General features: G+C 52.4%; 1 protein-coding gene across 1 annotated transcript in view; it reads left to right on the forward strand.

Moving 5' to 3' along the window:
• The first annotated feature begins 5,033 nt into the window (after positions 1 to 5,033).
• Positions 5,034 to 17,828, forward strand: part of PLXND1 (plexin D1) — an 83,327-nt gene continuing 70,532 nt past the window's right edge. Inside the window, exon 1 of the mRNA XM_054076882.1 lies at positions 5,034 to 6,411. Coding sequence (XP_053932857.1) covers positions 5,116 to 6,411 — 1,296 coding nt within the window. The 5' untranslated portion in view covers positions 5,034 to 5,115. The remainder of the gene's footprint in view (positions 6,412 to 17,828) is intronic.

The raw sequence follows: 17,828 nt of genomic DNA on the forward strand, positions 1-17,828 counted from the left end.
GACTGGTATGAAGCTGGGAGGAGTGAGTACTGAACCCTTTCTAAGCCTCTAAAGAAAACAAAAGCAACAGGTCACAGAGGACACCTGCGGGAAACTGGGGAACCTGCTGCTTCTGCATCCCAGCTTTCCATCCATAGCGCCGGGGTCAAACCCCAGCACAGGCTACAAAAGACACTATTTTTATTGCCTTGTGATAAACCTCCTGGTCTGGAAAATCCTACCATTATTGTGTATGTGAACTTTCACCAGCACTGAATCTGTCATTAACCTAGAAGGAGACCTTTTCATGCTCACAACCTCTGTCTGCACAGCTCCTCTCTGGAGGCAAATCCCTCACAGCGAACACGTCAGCCGGCTGCACACTGCAGACAAGGTTATGACTGCATTACATACTCTGAAGGGAGCAATGCTCTATATTACACTGGGAAAGGTTCATCTCCGAAAACAAAGAGGCTTGAGGAAAAAAAGCATGAATTTACTCAGAAAGTGCCTCAGGTCCCCATAAATCCCTGTCCTCCTTGCTCAGACCAGGGCAGCAGGGTGGCAGTGGAGCATGCCACACCGGTGCTATTCCTGCTACAGCCGTTTGCAGGAAAGCCTGAGACCACACCAGAGTGTGTGCTTAGATTAAAGGACATTTGGGAAGGGACCTTGCCTTAATCTTTCTGCTAAGAACCTAGCAGACCCCCAGTGTGCTAAATCATTAGTAATAACAGTTATGACTATCTGGCCTCCTTCTCCATGAGCAGTGCCTGCAATACAGATAAATAACAATAAAATAGGGACTTGGTCCACACTTATCCAAAAATACACCAAGGATTGCTAATCAGGCTGTTTCCAAGCCCTCTGTTATTTCTGAGTGCCCTGAAGTGCCTTAGCAAGCACTTCGCAGATGCTTCCAGCCTGATGACACAAGGCACTAACAACTGACTGGACAAAGGCAGAGTGGCAGGCAGGACTGGAGAGCATCATAAGCGTGATCAGAGAACAGCTCTTGTTCAAGGATTTGTCTGTGTCTAAGTGCTTTTCAGCTCTTCCTCAGCACCCCTTGTGTTTCCCCAGTGCACAGTTCCTCTCTGCTCGGAAATGCTGCTTCTTGGAGAGCCATGTCCTGCCTGACTCTGAGATGGGTCAATGGAGATGAAGCAGGATCTCTCTGCTCTCGGATAACCACTAGCAGCCTCTCTCAGGATGGGGAAAATGAATGAGTTGGACCCCTGTTGTGATCTACCTCAGATACTCAATAGCCACGTTCCATCAGCATGGGCTTCCGAGAGGGAAAGCAAGCAGGCAAAAGGATTCAAAACACGTGTCTGCTAAGCGTTTGTGAATGCGCCTTATGGTCTCCTGCCAACCTACCCCTGAGATCATATAGAAAATGACCCAAATAGCGTACTGAGAGGCAGAGAGAGAACAAGATGAAAACAAAAAAAAAGAGGACTGGCTGCCTGGGTCAGAGCAGAGGGACCTTCTGACCTGCTGCTGCAGTTGCAGACGGGTCTCTCCTTGCACTGGCTCCTGGGTGGCTGAGGCCATGCCTTGGTTTTTCCTCTGCTGGCGTGACAAGTGGCCCCTCTGTGGTGCCTGGCTCCCCAGGGCTCATCCCTGCAGGGCATCTGTGTGGGGCAAAGGAAAGGCAGGCCTTCCCAATATGCTCAGCATAACAAGCAAGGACACAAAGTCATTGCTGTTCTCCGAGGTGCCAGCTCCTAAGCCAGCCCTCGTGCCTCCACGGTCCCCAGGGACACTGAGGCAGAGGTGGTCCCGCACACCGAGCCCATGGGCAGCACCTCTCCTCCGCCCTGCTGCCGGCATTTGCCGAGAGCTGCCGAGCCAAACCTGGCCATCGCCTGCGTACGAGGGTGAACTTTCTTCCCAAATCCACAGAGCGCTTTATGGTTACCTTGCAGATAAACCCCTCTAAATAAATAGATGTTTATAGTCTCTGTATTAAAGTGATTAGAACCTGTTTTTTGACAATGTTGAGTCAATATAACCTGAGTAATTGCATGAGTAACTCATGTTTCCCCTAAAGGGAAACCGTTCTCGTGTAAATATATTTATTAATAATTAAAGTTGTTCTGAGTTCTTGTGCACACAGCCCCTCTCCCCCACAGAGATGTTTGAAAGGCTGTTATCTTTAAACCTGTGCAGGACTCGGAGAGGAAGGAATTTTGGCAGGGGGGTGATGGTTTATGGCAAGAGGCATGTGGTTTAAGTTCGACCTTTTTTTTCTTCCTGAATAAAAAATAATGGTAAGATCTGTGTATGGGAGATTTAAAAACCTCTACTACACCATTAGAAGCATTACTCTGAAATACTCACTGGAGCTTCTAACAGCCCAGATAATAGGGGTGGGAAATCATTTCTGGAAAATATTCCTCTCAAAGCATCTTGCCAGGGGATTGTTTCCTAACAGCAACAATAAAATCTTTGTCAAATAATCCATCAATACCACAAATATTTTCCCTTTAATTGTACCAGCGTAGATAACTGCTTGGCATAGAAAATGGGAGTCAGAGCTCCTGGGGGATTTTTTCTGACAAAGCCAACGCTGGATACCTTTGGGTAAGTCATACATTTTTCTACATTCTTTGGCCTAATTTTTTTTTTTAACTGACTGTAATCTGGAACCTAATTTGATATGCCTTAAAAGGCTGATTTCACATGGAAGATGCTCTACTATCAGGATAAGCAGCCATAAGAAATCCTAAAATAGGCAGATTAAGGGTTTGGGATCACGGAGGTTTACTTCTATGCAATTAAAGACATGATCACATTTAAAAATTGCTAACTTGTAGCTTAAAAAAAAACCCGAACAACTGGGAGTCCGACATTCAAGAATAGCTAATAACCCTATTAATTAAGGATGTTATTAGCAGAGACAATGAGTTAGATAGCATGAAAGCATTGCATTTAATTCAATGCACATTTTCGGTGGACATGGTGTGGCCAAGGCAGTTATGTATTAATTAGTGCTCTGAAGAGGGCGAGGAGGACAGGAAGGGGGTGTGGGAAATTGGCAGGTGTAGAAATGAGATTAGACAACAACAGAGGATTTTTCTCTCCAGAACAGAAGTCGCGCAGAATCCTCATCAGCCTTGCTAACGTGTTTTGTATAAACGAAGATACGTGCCATGAGAAGAGAGAGGGCAGTAAGGCAACACTTCAGAGATAGGGAGGACCATTTCCCAGGGCTCACCTATGGAGCATTTCCAGGTGATTGGGACCAAATACCAGCCTCCATTTCCTACCCTTGTTGTAAATGCTGCTGGCTGTTTGTGGATAGCAAGGTGCCTCCATGCACAACCCTTACAAGGCGACCAGTGCCACTGTGTTGATGTATTGCTGTAGCTGCATGATGAAACTAAGCCTACGAGCTTCCCCTTTGTTTTCTGCCACTGCACAGGTGCTCCAGCCAGGTCTCTGCTCACAGGCTTGAGACAATGATGCTGTGTCTGCATCCCACAACCACTCCACTTGGCTGCAAGTTGTGCCTTTGGTTTGGAGCACCTCAGAATCACACAGTGGCAGAAGGGACCTCTGGAGATCATCATGCCTCCTGCTAAAGTAGGTTCATCTACAGCAAGTAGCACAGGAACATGTCCAAGTGGGTTTTGATGGTTCGCACCATGTCCAGGAAATCTGCCATGTGCTGCAGCCCACCCATGTCCCTTCTTGCGTGGGGGACCTGGACATACTGCCCAAGCAGCTGGGTCCTATTGGATGCCCTGTAAGCCTGCCGCTGGGCCTTGTGTCACGATGGTGTGGCAGGAGCCGAGCACTGGGCAACTGCTCAGGACTCTTTCACTTAGACTGTGGGGACTTAAGCTACGTGGGCAAACGAAGCATTTACTGCAGAGAGCGGGGTCCTGGGCTGCCTCCCGCCCCAGGACGGATGCTGGCTTTCTCTCTAGAGCCTTACTCGGTAGCACTTCTTGGTCTCGGAGCGTTTCTCTCCACAACAAGGGGCTGCATTCACACGCCTGCAGACAGGAGAAGCGCAGCGAATGTGAATTGACACCTTCGCCCACGCAGGTGCAGCGTTCCCACGGCCCTGGAGTGGGGAGCCGAGGCTGCGCTACCTCGGAGCTGCTCCCCGCGCTCGGGGTTCCAGTGGGTGGAATTCGGGACTATCATCTCCTCTTTCTCTTTTTTTCCTCCACAGTTGAAAAAGAGTCCGTTGGAGGGCAGAGGAGATGCACGGTCCTATTTTGATCTCGGCTTTCGGCAAGTCGTGCGGGTAAAGCTTCTTTGGGGGTGGAGCCGGCGGCTCCCCGTTCCCCGGGGAGCTCGGGGGAGCCGAGACCGCAGCCCTGGTGCCCCGGGGCGGCGCCGACCCCCGCGGCCGCTGCCCCGAGCGCAGCCGCCGGGACGGGACGAGCCCCCCGCAGCCGCGGTGCGGCGGGAGAGGCGGGGGGACACCCCTTCCTAAGTGCTTAGCGTATTTGTGCGCTTCCCGCGCCGCTCGACCCGGGGCGGCCAGACCGAGCGCTTCCACGCGTCCCTGCCCCGACCCCGGGGAGTGGGGGGGTGCAGAGGGCTGAGGATTGCGGCTCCGCGGCTGGGCACGTGCCTGTCCCCTCCATCCCTTCCTCCCCATCATTCTCCCCCTCCTCCTTTTCCCCTCTCCTTCTCCCCCTCTCTCTCTTCACCCCCCTCCCCCCGTCTCCCTACACCCCTCCTTCTCCCCGTCTCTCCCTCCTCCCCGCTCCTCTCCCCTCTCTCTCCCCTTCTTCCCTTCTCTCTCCCTCCTCCTCTCCCCTACCCCCCGGCCCGTTCCGCTCGGAAACGCGAAAGCAGCAGCGGAGAGTGGCGGAAAGCCCGTAGGAGGTGCGGAGCACCCCCTCCCGAGGCAGGGGTGCCGCCTCCTTCCCCGGCGCACAGCGGGGCGGGGAACCCCGCTAACTTCATCCCGCTCGCACGCCGCTCCCGCACCGCTTCACGGCGAGGTGCGGCGGTCGGCCGGGCTCTCGGGGGCGGTCGGGGGGCGGGCTGCGGGGCGGGCTGCGGGAGGCGCGGCCGCTCGGCGCAGCGCCCGGCACTTCCCGCGGGCGGCGCTGGGCGGCGGGCGCGCTGCCGGCCCCTCGCTCATGCACTCTGCGGCGCGCCGGGATGGCTCCGGCTGAGCCGCGCTCCCCCGCGCCGCTGCTGCTCCTGCTGCTGCTGCTCCTGCTGCTCCCTGGCCGCGCCGCCGGCTTGGAGGTGCAGCGCAAGTTCCGCTCGCCCACCCCGACCAACAACTTCGCCCTGGACGGCCCCGGGTCCCGCGTGTACCTGGCGGCCGTCAACCGGCTCTTCCAGCTGTCGGGGGGCGAGCTGGCGCTGGAGGCAGAGGCGGCGGTGGGGCCGGTGCTGGACAGCCCGCTGTGCCACGCTCCGCAGCTGCCGCAGGCCTCCTGCGAGCACCCCAAGGTGCTCACCAACAACTACAACAAGATCCTGCAGCCCGACCCCGAGCAGGGCGTGCTCGTCGTCTGCGGCTCCATCTACCAGGGGCTCTGCCAGCTGCGCAGCATGGCCAACATCTCGGCGGTGGCCGTGCGCTTCCCGCCCGGCGGCAGCGACCCGGTCACCGTGTTCCCCAGCATGCTGAACGTGGCTGCCAACCACCCTAACGCCTCCACCGTGGGGCTGGTGCTGCGCCGCGGCGGCGGCGGGGCGCGGCTGCTGGTGGCCGCTACCTACACGGGCTTCGGCAGCCCCTTCTTCCCCCGCAACGGCAGCCTGGAGGACCACCGCTTCGAGAACACGCCCGAGATAGCCATCCGCGCCCTCAACGCCCGCGGAGACCTGGCCAAGCTCTTCACCTTCGATATCAACCCCTCCGACGACAACATCTTCAAGATCAAGCAGGGCGCCAAGGCACGGCACAAGCTCAGCTTCGTGCGCGCCTTCCTGCAGCGCGGAGCCGCGCCGCCCGCCCGCCGCCCCTACGCCTACCTGGCGCTCAACAGCGAGGCCAACGCGGGCGACAAGGAGAGCCCCTCGCACAGCCTGCTGGCCCGCATCTGCCTGGGCGACCCGGCCGAGGCCACCCTCAACGGCAGCGGCGAGACCAAGAAGCTGACCGAGTCCTACATCCAGCTGGGGCTGCGCTGCGGCGGCGCCGCCGACGCCTTCACCCGCCTCGTCTCCGTTTTCCCGGCACGGGCCGCCTGGCGCAGCCCCGCCGCCCCCGCCTCGGCCCCGCCGCCCCCCGAGGAGCTGCTTTTCGGTGTCTTCGAGCGGGCCGGGGCCGGCGGCGGCCGCCCGCACTCCGCCCTCTGCGTGTTCCGCTTCTCCGAGATCGAGGAGACGATCCGCACCGCCCGCAACTCCTGCTTCGTCAGCCCGGGCGCCGGGATGGTCACCGTGCTCGACAGCGTGGTGCAGGGCACCGGCCCCGCTTGCGAGAAGAGGAACATCCAGGTACGAGAGGGCAGCGGGATGGGCGCGGGGAACAGCGGGAGCAGCGGCCCCGTCCCGTCCCGCCGCTGCGGCCGCGCCGCCTCCCCGGGCGGGAGAGCATCCCGCGGCCGGAGCCGCTGCGGGCCGGTGCGCGCCGCTCTCCCCTCTCACCCCTACTCTCTCTCCGCACTCTTCCCTGTTACTCTCCCCCCTCTCCCCTGCAACTCTCTCCCCTACTACTCTCCCCCCTTTCCCCCTCTCCCTCCTCTGTCCCCTCTCCCCGTTCTCTTCCTCTCCCCCGCTTTGCTCTCTCCTCTCCCCTCTTCCCTTTCCCTCCGCTCTCCTCTCCCCGCTCCCGCCGCCGAAGCCGGTTGGGTCTCTGCCGGTTCCCCGCAGCCGAAGCGCGCCGGGCCGGTCCCGTGTGTGCCGGAGGGACTACCCCCGCCCCTCGGGGACGCCGCTGTTCCCACAACCCCTGCGCCGCGGTCCCCGTGAGCATCGCCGGTCCCTTCCCACGTCCCGTCCCGCGGCGGGACAGCCCTGCCGGGGTTCGCACACACACAGGCTGCCTTGTTCCGTGGGGTAAAAGTTTGCCGTTGTCACGTTGCCGTTGTCACGATTTGTTACCAAGTGGCCGTAAATGTTAGCGTTGGAGAAAGACGCCTCTTCTCCCTTTCGCTGAAGAGGCTTGGGAAAAAAGAAGAAAGAAAGAAAGAAAAGGGCTGCTTTAACACTGCATTTTTTCCCTTCCTCTGGGAAGGACACATAACTCAGCTCCATCAAAGATCGTAAAAACATCTGTTTGATTTCCAAGGCAAGATAGAGCGTTCGGGCTTGGGCTGCCCTCTGCGATGCCGGTGGCAAAGAGAGAAAGGTTTCCCATGGTAACCAAAGTGTTTAGTGTGGCATCTCCACGCTGTGTTAAAATATGTAGTCTTAATGCACTGGTTCATGGACCTACTCTAACCAAGTTGAATAGTTTTTCCCTGGTGGTGAAGTACAAGCTGCCTGGCAGCCAGGAAATCTGGTAGTTGTCCTGGCTTTTGAGTTAATTCTGCAAAGACTCGGTGCATTAAACACTGGGAGACCAGTATTGAAGCCTTGGCATGGTCACAGCTCTCAAGCGAAGTCACTGAGTCAGAAATCCTATTTACAGGATGGGAAGGCACCTGCGGTTCTTGTTGGCTGTCGCTGAAGCTCTGCATCCCTGCAAAACAGCTCCTTAGCCCTTGGCAGAATTTAACTGTCTTTACTGGGCATGTCAAGGGGAGGCATTGTGGCTGAGGCTTCTGAAGGGTGCTTAGAGAGTTAACAGCCTAGTTGTAACAGAAAGTCAATGGCAGAAAGGCTCTCACTTCCCTTGAGCTTCCTCAGTGCTCTGGGACTGTTGAGGAGAAGCTGGTTTTTCTGACTTTTATTCAGTAGAGAAAATACTCATGACTAACACCGGTCTATTGATGTTGAAAATATCAAGTGCTGTATCCAGTAAGGTATTTAGACAGCTGACTCCCTAGTGACTCCAGGGAGATGCAGTGCAGAAATGAGATTTCACTCCATCTTTGAGTCTGGACCGTAATGCTGTTCCAGTATAAAACGTGCTACTGGTAGCGGCCCTTCTCTCCGAGTGCTTCCTGGGTAGGCGAGGAAGGATGTTCTCAGTTGGTGCCACAAAACCAGTCTGTGAAGGATGGCTCTGTTCTTGAAGTTGTGAGCAATAAAGGACGTGAAGTTCAGAGGAGCACCTTAGAAATCACTGAGCCTCACCAATCCTGTAGAAGTCAGTAGAAACCCTCTGTGTTTACCTGTGTGGCAGGATCAGGCTATGACAAAATTTGTTTGCATGGAGACAGCGGTGTAGCTGGTGGTTAGATGGGGTGGACGGGGAAAACCGTGTTCCAGTCTTGCCTGACGCTGCTGCCTTTGCTGACCTTGAACCAGTCATTTAACCCGAGGTGCTGCACTTTCCTGATTTGCTGCATACTCCTGTATTTATTACTATTATTCAGAAAGCTAACTCTCATGTAGTGTAAGATTGCACATGTAAAGCTGCTTTGAGATCCTTTGATGTCAAGTACAGCAGGATTTAAATGAAGCATACCATTAATATTCGTTCATGCCTAATATTTCTACACTTCCCATTTATTTGAAGCGTGTTCCTCTAAAACCGCTGACCAAGCCTGCTGGGAAGCCTTCCTACCAGTCAGGAGGAGAGCCTTTAATTTTTTTTTGCCTTTTACTTAATCATTAGAATTGCCAACATATTAACAAGCTGTTTTCGTTTTCAAGTCCCAGAGTGGCGGTGTCAAGAGAAGAGTTGTGATATTGTGTTTCTTTGTGCTGCAAAAAAAACTAACATCAATTTCCACCTTCAAGACAATGAAATACTCTTAATACATTTTGTGTCCCAGCCTTGAGAACGCAGCGGGAAAATGTATTAAAGCAGCAGCTGGTTTGGCAGAGCGGATCAGCATCTAGCTGCCTTCCTATTACGAGCTCCACTTCTCCACCCGTTAGTGGGTTTCCAGGTTTTCTTTTGCCTATGCATCAGTGATAGGTGCTCCAGTGTTATGAAAATTGTGGTTCATTAGTTCTTCCCGTGGACTAGGTGGTTGGGTTTTAAGCTCCTTCTAGAAGGAAAAAAAACAACCTAATGATGGTCTGATTCATTCCGAGCGCATGTTCAGCTGAAGTAGTTGGTTGTTTCAAATACGGAGCAGGGGCTGTTAGGCGTAATGCGGTGTGAAAGGAAAATCATTGCCCCCTTGTGTGTTGTTCTGTCTAATTGAATGCTCCTCTCCTGCAGCGCTCGGCTGTGACTCAGCCAGGGAGCTGCAGCTCTCGGCCGCCAGTGATGGGTTTCGGCAGTGGGCTCTCGATGTGCCAGCCATCCCCGGCTGTCCTCACGGCACCGCTGCGGCAGCACTCACCAATGAGTGACCGGTCTCATTACTCTCAGCATCATGATGAGAGGTCCGGTGGGAGGCTGGCACTGAACAGAAGGCTCTGCAGGAGAGCGCTCTTGAGCAGTTGCAGTTGGTGTGGTGGCAGCCGCTTTTTTGGCTCCCGCTGTGACAACACAGACTGTGGAGGGCAGGTGGACTTGGGGACAATGCGTCTCTGCCAGCTGGTAGGGGAGCCCAGGTGGCTAGTTAGTCTGTGTCCCCACGGCTGGGCAAGGGGAATCACCAGCTCAGCCTGGGGAACTGGCCATAGCTTTGATGGAAGTGCTAACTTGCAATTAAGCACATGCTTAATGGTTTTGTGAGACGTGGAGAAAATGTGCAGCGGAGGATGGTCTGGGTCAGGAGTAGAGGATGGTTGCTTGTTCTCAATGAGTGCTGCTGAAAAGTCACTTACCAAGGCGGTGAATCCGCAGCGACGGCTTAAGGGAAGGAGGATGAATTGGAGAAGGATTTAGTTTGATTGGGTTCTTGTACCAAGAGTGAGTGGGTGAGTGCTAAGATTGCTTTCCCTCAACAGAAATAGCTTTTTATAATGAATTTTGTGTCAAATACTGGGCTGTCTTGTAACTGCCTGCAGTTAAAATTAAATACTCGCATGGATTCACTGCTGCATTTTGCCCACTTGAAGCCCGGGTGGAATTTGGACTTGAGCCCCCAGGAGACGAGTATGAGCTCTCTGTAGCAGAATGTCTTTAACGTCATTTGCAGCAATGTGCTGACAGAGTTTATCAAATCCCAAGGCCACTGAGTGGGTTTACTTCATATTTGAACTAGTCTGCCCCAGCAGGGTTGTGGCCCAGTGGGTGTGAAGGTCGCGGTGGCTGCGTGGCCGGAGTGCGGCGCAGCTGTGGTACCCCAGAGCCTTTGTGAAAGCAGAGCAGGCAAAACACCATCCCTGGCTTCCTGCTGGCTCAAGAGGAGTGGCCGTGTAGGGCATCCCAGCGCCTTCACCCTTGGCACCACTAAAAGTTATGGCTGTTGCTGTGGTGTGAGTAGCCGTGCTGCATCACCGCCCTGTCCTAGTGAAGAGAAGGTCCAATGACATCCTCTTGTCACCATCCCATCTCTTGGGCCAGTGTTTGGGGCAGGGGCACAATCCAGGCACCTTTGCGCTGCTCCAGCTGGCAGATGCCTTTTTGGCCTGGGAAATGAGGATGGCTGCTGGGCAGTCCCGGCCACGTTCCCCTGGCCATGGCCACAGCAGAAGGGCAAGTGAACATGGATTTACAGGCATCTCTACAAACCTTCCAGCTCTGGGTGTCCAACCATCAGCTGAGTTTAACGCAAAATAAAATACACTGTGTGATAAACAAGGACACTTGAGGAAAAGCTGAGCTGGTAACCCCATCCCATGCTCCCAGCTGTGCCGGACTCCTTGTCTTCTGTGGTTTCTGCGCTGAGCCCCACACTTCCTTCCAAATACTCCTGGAGAAGTAACTAGGGAGAGCAGACTTGTATTTATTAGGCTTAGATTTGCTAGCCAGGGATCTGAATCTCTCCTGGGAAATGTTTTGGGGTCTGCAACTCAAAAAAGGCTGAAAGTATGGTTTGTTTCCTGTGCTGAAAAACATAGGCAAGGCGGCCTGGGATAATGATGCGTTTCAGCATTAATTCTCAAGTTTCTGGCTCTTGTGGCTTTGTGTCAGATCCTGCATGCTCATTGAGCACAGTGTTTTGTGGTGTAAGGATGAGATACCCACCAGTGAGCTTTACTATAACGAGTTGTTAAATAAAACGAACTCCTTGGGTAGACTGTATAAACAGTCTCAGCATATATGTATGCTGGGGCATAGAAATGTGGTTTGAAACCAGTCAGGAAATGTTCCCAAAGAAAAAAACATCTTATACACGTGGGAATATAACAAAGCATCTACTTACTGTCCAAATATACTGTGGCATCTCTGTGGGGTTGGGTTTTATAGGAGCTGAGTTACTTTGAAGTGCTGGGTTATACTAATTTAGAAATTCCAAACATGAAAATAAATGTGCTCTAACCTTACATCTACTCAAATAAATCCAGAGAATTAGCTTCAAAAAGGAAACTGGGAATTTACACTTAATTTGTAAATTAAAAGTGAGGCAGGAGTTCTTCTGGCAGACTTAATTTCTGCTTTTTGCAGAGCGCATTGTGTTTGGAGTTGCTAGCACGGACTGGAAGGTGCAGATACCCCATTACTGCAATGCTGCGCTGTGCTGTTGTGGTGCCGTAATACATAATAATTGCTTCGGGATGTTGTTTTACAAGCGGTGGGAAGTTGGTGTCCCTCCAACCTGCTGCCTGAGGGCTGGGTGGTGAGGGGCTGATCTGCCAACGGAGGGGTTGGCAGGACCTGGGATGACCCAGGTGAGAGGTTCAAGCCACAGCCTGAGCCTTGCTGGACTTAGCAAGACTTTGGATGTGGATCCGAGTACTGCCTTCCTACTCTGTCTCTCACCTGATATTAGCGAGTCCTGGCCAACTGTTGGGTATGTTTCCTTGGGAATTTATGAGGAAATATAACCTTCTGCTTGCCATGAAGGCACATGCAGACAGCTGGGAGCAGAAGATGGGAACCGTGTGAATCTCATCCTTCCCGGGAAGGCAGGCTCAGCTCCGTGGGCTGCCTGTGCCCGGGGGCTTTCCTGCGGCTGAGGGCCAGCGCGCTTTGTGCAGAGCAGGGGAGTCTCTTGGGGAGCAAGTTGGTGCCCCTGAGCAGAAGGTGGGTGGTGGGAACCCACCTCCCAAGGACCCCCAAGGCTCGCCCCTGCTTTGCATCTCAAGCTCAAACAGATCCCAGATAGCAAAGAGAAAATGTGGTGGTAGTGGCAGAATTTTCTGTTCCTGGAAACAGAAAAAAAGTTGTGTGATTTAGGTGAGAGAACAGAAAATCGCTCCTGGCTGTGGCAAAACGCCTGTGCTGCTCCTGGAGCGCTGGGCTCGTGCTGCCGGATGGTGCTGGGTGGCTGGATGAAGTAGGTGCCGGGTCCCTTTGTGGAAGGGGATCAGAGCTGCCCCCCTTGGGTTTCTGGGAAGCTGTGATCCCAGCCAGCTGCACAGTCCTTATCATTTTCAGTAGCTAGACAGTCAACTAGTCAACTTCAATCCACTGCGGTCACCCGATCTCCTGTAACTAAATTGTGTTTTAAGTAGAAAATAAGAAAAAGGTCATTTTGATTGAGTCCAGTGTGGCATGTGGAAGGTATATCATGGCCAGGAGGATGCTGGAAAACTCCGGAGAGGTGCTCATATGGTTGTACAAAGGCAGTGATCATATCTTGGCAGCAGACTCTTCATTCAGGGGTTTTCAACCACTTTTGTTTATGTAGCCCCAGACATTTTCCAGGACAGGCATTTGGCTCCCACATGAACTTGCTCCCTGGGAGCCTGGATGGGTGCTAGCCTGCCTGTGGGGTCTTGGTGGGTGGAAATGAAGGGATTTGCCATCTCTTCTGATTTTTCAAAGTCTGTTTTATAGTGATTGAGAGAGAAGATTGGTGGGGCTGAGGGGACCTGGAGAGGTGAATAAACACTAGAGATGTGGATGGGTGCCTGGGGATGATGTAAAAACACCTCGGTACACCTTGTAAATTGCAGCATCTTTTCAAACTCACAGGCAACTGCACCCTTGTGATATTCCGGTCTGATGACCTCTTCCAGCAAGTTGATGGAAACATAATAGGTCTGAGCCTCTGGCTGTGGTAATTTAATGCAAACATGGGGCAAGCTAGAACGGGCAGCAGTTGGAAACAATCAATTATAACCACCCGAGTGCCACCACGTGCTGCCTACAGCAGCGTGGCTGCGCCTCCCAGCTCGGGCTTGTGTGCGGCATGCGCAAGGGGTCACCCATTGCGGCTGGCAGCTACCCAGCTGCAGGGGCTGCGTGTGCAAGCGTGTGACCGCTTGTTTGCACCAAGGAGGTGACGGACAGGGGTCCGTGTTCTTGACTGGGAGGAAGAAGTGTCTCTGTGGTCAGGGGCACATGGTGATGATGCCCAGAGGTACCTCTTGCTCAAGGAGCCACACACTCACAGGTCTGTTGGTTGCTGTGAACCCTCGCTACAATGCACCAGTCTGTGCTAGGGAAGTGTTACACCCTCTTTTCACAGGGGGAAGTAGATGGTCAGAAATTGCCTGATCGGTGCCTTGTTAATTAGATGGGTGGCAGTGTCAGGATTTGTGTTGAGGTCCCAAGTGCTGGAGTACACACGTACGCAGGAGCACAGGGTGGCGGGAGGGAGCTGACCCCCGCATCTGCAGGAGGCATCTGTTTGGCTTTGTGCTTTTTGGTTTGGTTTTGATTTTTTTTTTTGTTGTTGTTGTTGTTGGGTTAGTAAATGTTTGCAAGTTTTTATTTTCTTTTCAAGCTGGGCTCTAACACCTTGCAGCAAGCGGAGGAGGTAGCAGACTGTCTACGGTGATCTCCCACTTTGAGAGACCGGTAGAAATTAGTAACAACTTCTGAGCTGAGGGAGTAGTACTGATTTTTAACATCTGGATAACAGCTCTGCTGGCAGCTGCTGCTCCAGCAGTGAGGCCGGCAGGGGCGTGGGACAGCTCGCTCCCAAGAAGGCCCATATCAAACAGAACCTGGATGAGCCTTTGTTAGATGTGGTGCACTGATGAGCAGGGCTGATATCAAAGCCTGTGGTGATTTTGCCTCATTACCCTCTGAGTGTCAGCAGGGCTTGTCCAGTGTGGGGAGCGTACGCTGGTTCCTCACGCAGATCTGTGCTGGGGGTTGGAACCAGAACAGCCCTGGAGGTGGGGGGACATGGAGAGCACCAGCTTTCTGCAGCAGCAGGGGTGCAGCAGCGATGGTTTGTGATCTGAGCAGAGCTGATCTGCTGTTCCCAGTCCCCGTGCCTTCCTCTCCAGTTCAGGATGCATTATTTTTTGGAGGAAGGGACCTATGGATAAGCACAGCCTTATAGGTGAGGGGCGAGACAAGAGGGATGTAGTCTTGGCGTGTTTCTGAGGTGGGCAACGGGGTTAACTTGGATATTCAGGCTTTTTTTTTCGTGGTGAGGGGCTCATTCTGCTGTACCCTCCTGTGAAGGCAGCATGTCAGTTGCAGTCCCTGGATTTGCTGCCGTGCTCCTGAGGATTCTGCCGTGCAGGGGAGTGTCAGCTGCAGGAGTTGTTGAGTCCAGGGCGCAAACCTCAGTTCAAGTCTCAGGCCTCAGCAAAGCTACAGGCTTGTGTTTGGATCTGCAGCCACCACACCTGTGCTGGCAGCTGTGCCAGTGGTGCAGACAGTGCAGGGTGGCTGATGTTGGGCACAGTGGTCTGGGCCAGACAGCAGCAGCTGCTGGAATTAGCTGCCCATTTCTTGCGCCCAAATCATTGGAGGGTCATTACTCTGATAAGATTTCTGCAGCTTATGCATTGCAAGTGGCACTGGAATAAAATCTTTCAGTTCTAATCCAGAAGCAAAATTGCCTGAAAGTCTGGATTTTGGAACACGTACTTCTGTTATTTGAAGGAAATTTGGAACTTGTCTTCCTGTTTCTGTTTCACCTCTGTTTAAAGTATTAGGCTGCTTCATACTGCTCCCTTCTGGAGCAAAACCCCTTCAGCTGTTAGGTTTTCATCCCCCTGTCTGCTAACCACTGCCAGCACTCAATGAGTTGTGAACTGCTAGTGGCCAAAAGCCATCTCTGGTGGATTGCCTGATTAAAAAGAGCCATTGAAAACATGGTATGCCCTAGAAAATGGCTGTGTGTAATCTTTTAGGAAGAGTTGGAAAAAAATTACAGTATAATGATAGCGTTATAGTATAATGTTAAAGATGAGGGGGTTTTAATGTAATATAAAATAGCAGTTTCTAAAGTTGTTTGACTCGTGAGTCTCTATCGTCCATCAATGTGTCTTGCAGATCCAGATGTTAACTGCAAGCGGTACAAAGGCACCAGGGTTGGTGTGTCGATGCATGTTGTTCCTCGGAGAGTGGTGGACCCAATTCTGGGAGCCAGCTTATGCAGGGAGTGGACTCAGATCGGGCTTTCGGCAGTCAGTGTGGCAGGTCGTTATATGGGAAGGAAATTGTGGCTAAAACTCTGCTTGAAAGGACAGACATCCACCTCTGGAGAGCAACTAATACAGACCATTTCTTCTCTGCAGTTTTGTGTTTGGTTTGAATCATGCGTGTCCCAGGGTGAGCCATGGATGGCACAAGGCTGAGATCCTGTGCATCCCTTCTGGGATTCCTCCGGCTAGGAGAGTGCTCCTGCTGATCACCATGATACGCTGGGGCTCCCTGAACGCAGAAGGGTGGCTTGGCCACTGTCAAGATGCTGAAGAAAGGTTTCAAGCTTTGGAGAGGAGCTGGGATTGCAATGCTATGTCCCTGAGATCACCTAACTGTAGTGTCATTTTTTTGTTTTGCTGAGATCAGTGTCACAGCAAGTTGCAAAGTTCAGTGAATCTATCCAAACAGCTTTGGAAACATCAGTTTCTACAGGTCTTGACATCAGTTTCTACAGATCTTGAAGACAAAATATAAAATGGTAGAGAAAAGGAAAGCCTTCCATACTTTAACCAAATAAAAGAGGTGCTCAGTTACTGAATCCAGTAGGACAAATTTTGAAATTATTCTGCTGATCCTTATTACCTAACTGGGGTGGGGGACGGGATGGGAAGACTGCCAAAGATGAAACTGTAGAGATGCAATTCTGGCAAGTCTACAAGCACAGTGCTTTCAGAGAGGTGGGTGAAGAATGTGTTTGCTTCATACAGGTACTGTCTGCAAGAGGAGAGTGTGGAAATGCAAGCGCTGGCTGCAGGTCAGAGGAGCCTCGACTCACACCTTCATTCTTTGTACTTTCCATAACCATCCATTCAACGTTGCATTTTCTCTGTCTGCAAAATGAGGGCAGAGGTGTGCATTAGAGTGGGGGAAGGGCACACCTATGAGCTGGGGAAGAAGTGCATCTGCCTTAGACCTCATCTTTGTGCCTTAGTCACTTCTGCATTTGGAGTGCTGGGTTAATGAGCAAAAAGTCTTTTTTTAACTTTTCCATGACAAGCTGTCGCACTGGGCTGGGTTCTGAGTACAAGCGGTGGTGTTTTGTTTCTGGATGCTGGTGCTGAGGCTGCCGAGCAGGTGATACATGTAGTGGTACACATGGATGATGGCACGGGGCAGCGCTGCCATTCCGAGTCAGGTTTTATGGAGGATGTGTAGAGGAAGAATAGAGTTCTGCTCATTATCTCAGAGCTTAATTGATTCAGCAGAACTAATGAGGAAAATACAGGAAAACATTTACTATAAACTATTGCTAAATGAAGCAGATTTGAACTGGCACATGCAAAAGACCTGTTGTGTTAGATAAGGAGTTGTTACTTTAATGGATGCTTTTTTCAGTCCAGAATCGCAAGGTAGGCTGTCAGAGCACTTTGAGCATATAAAGTGCTAAGTGTTGGTAGCAGCAAAAATAAAAAAATAACCCCTGAGGACTGAGGAGCCAAACTCACCCAGGACTCCTCCCTGTGGGAAGGAGTTTCAATAGTTTGAAATTGGCTGCTGAAGCCAAAGCTCAATATAAATGAGAAACACAGCTTGAGTGGTGGGAAGAGCGGCTAAGAAAATACAGCCCGGATAAATCAGGCGTCTTAGTCCAAACAGTTTTGAGGGGGATGCATTAGTTCAGCTTTCAGAGCAGCGTGAGCGTCCTTAGGATGAGGCGTGCTCAGCTGATCCGCTCCGTTCCTTGTCTGTGGGGAGCGGGGCAGAGGAGCTGCTGCATTTCCAACAGGGGTGAATTTAAAGGACATACAAACTCTTGCTGCTTAAATACATGCTATTTTAACTATGACAACCCCTTTGGAGCCTGTTGTTCGTTAATCCCTCTGCCTGCCCATTCCTGGGGGATTTGATAGTATAATCTGAAGTATTGTATTTAATGCAGGATGAAGGCTAACATAATAAGCTTGACCAGTCTTCCTGGCAGCATGAAGGATGTGCAATTTCAGTTAAAAGACTGCTACTTTTTTATATTTCTCTGCTTTGAGCGGTTCCTCGTGCAGTGGCACGTGCTGCTTCAGCTCCCTGTGGGGTGAAGTGCCAGACCCCCAGCTTGGCTTGGGGGGAAGGTGTTTTGGGGGAGGTCTGTGCAAAGCAGGTCTTACCAGGCTCTCATCAATATTGTCCTTGTCTTTCCTTACCAATAGTTCAGCCTCAGGGTCAGCATGACGGGGTTGGGACTTAGGGAGCAATGGATGGCCTCAAATCCAGCCAGTTCCTGTAGAAGGAGGTGGCGGAGGAGACTGAGGGGATGATCACACCATCTAACTGCAGGCGTCCAGCTTTTGTGCTGCTGCTGGAGCTGAGGCTGGAGCCTCTGGGGACTCCTTGGAGCTCTTAACATCCTCCTTAACACCCCGAGGAAGGCTCCCATTGTGGACACCCCCGCCCTTTCCTCCTGCACCTGAAGCGACAGAGCAGAAGATGGATGGCTGCAGGAAGCCTGTGTTTGTTTAAGCCGTTGTCGGGC

Source organism: Cuculus canorus, chromosome 11 (assembly GCF_017976375.1).
Source record: "Cuculus canorus isolate bCucCan1 chromosome 11, bCucCan1.pri, whole genome shotgun sequence".
Lineage (NCBI taxonomy): Eukaryota > Metazoa > Chordata > Aves > Cuculiformes > Cuculidae > Cuculus > Cuculus canorus.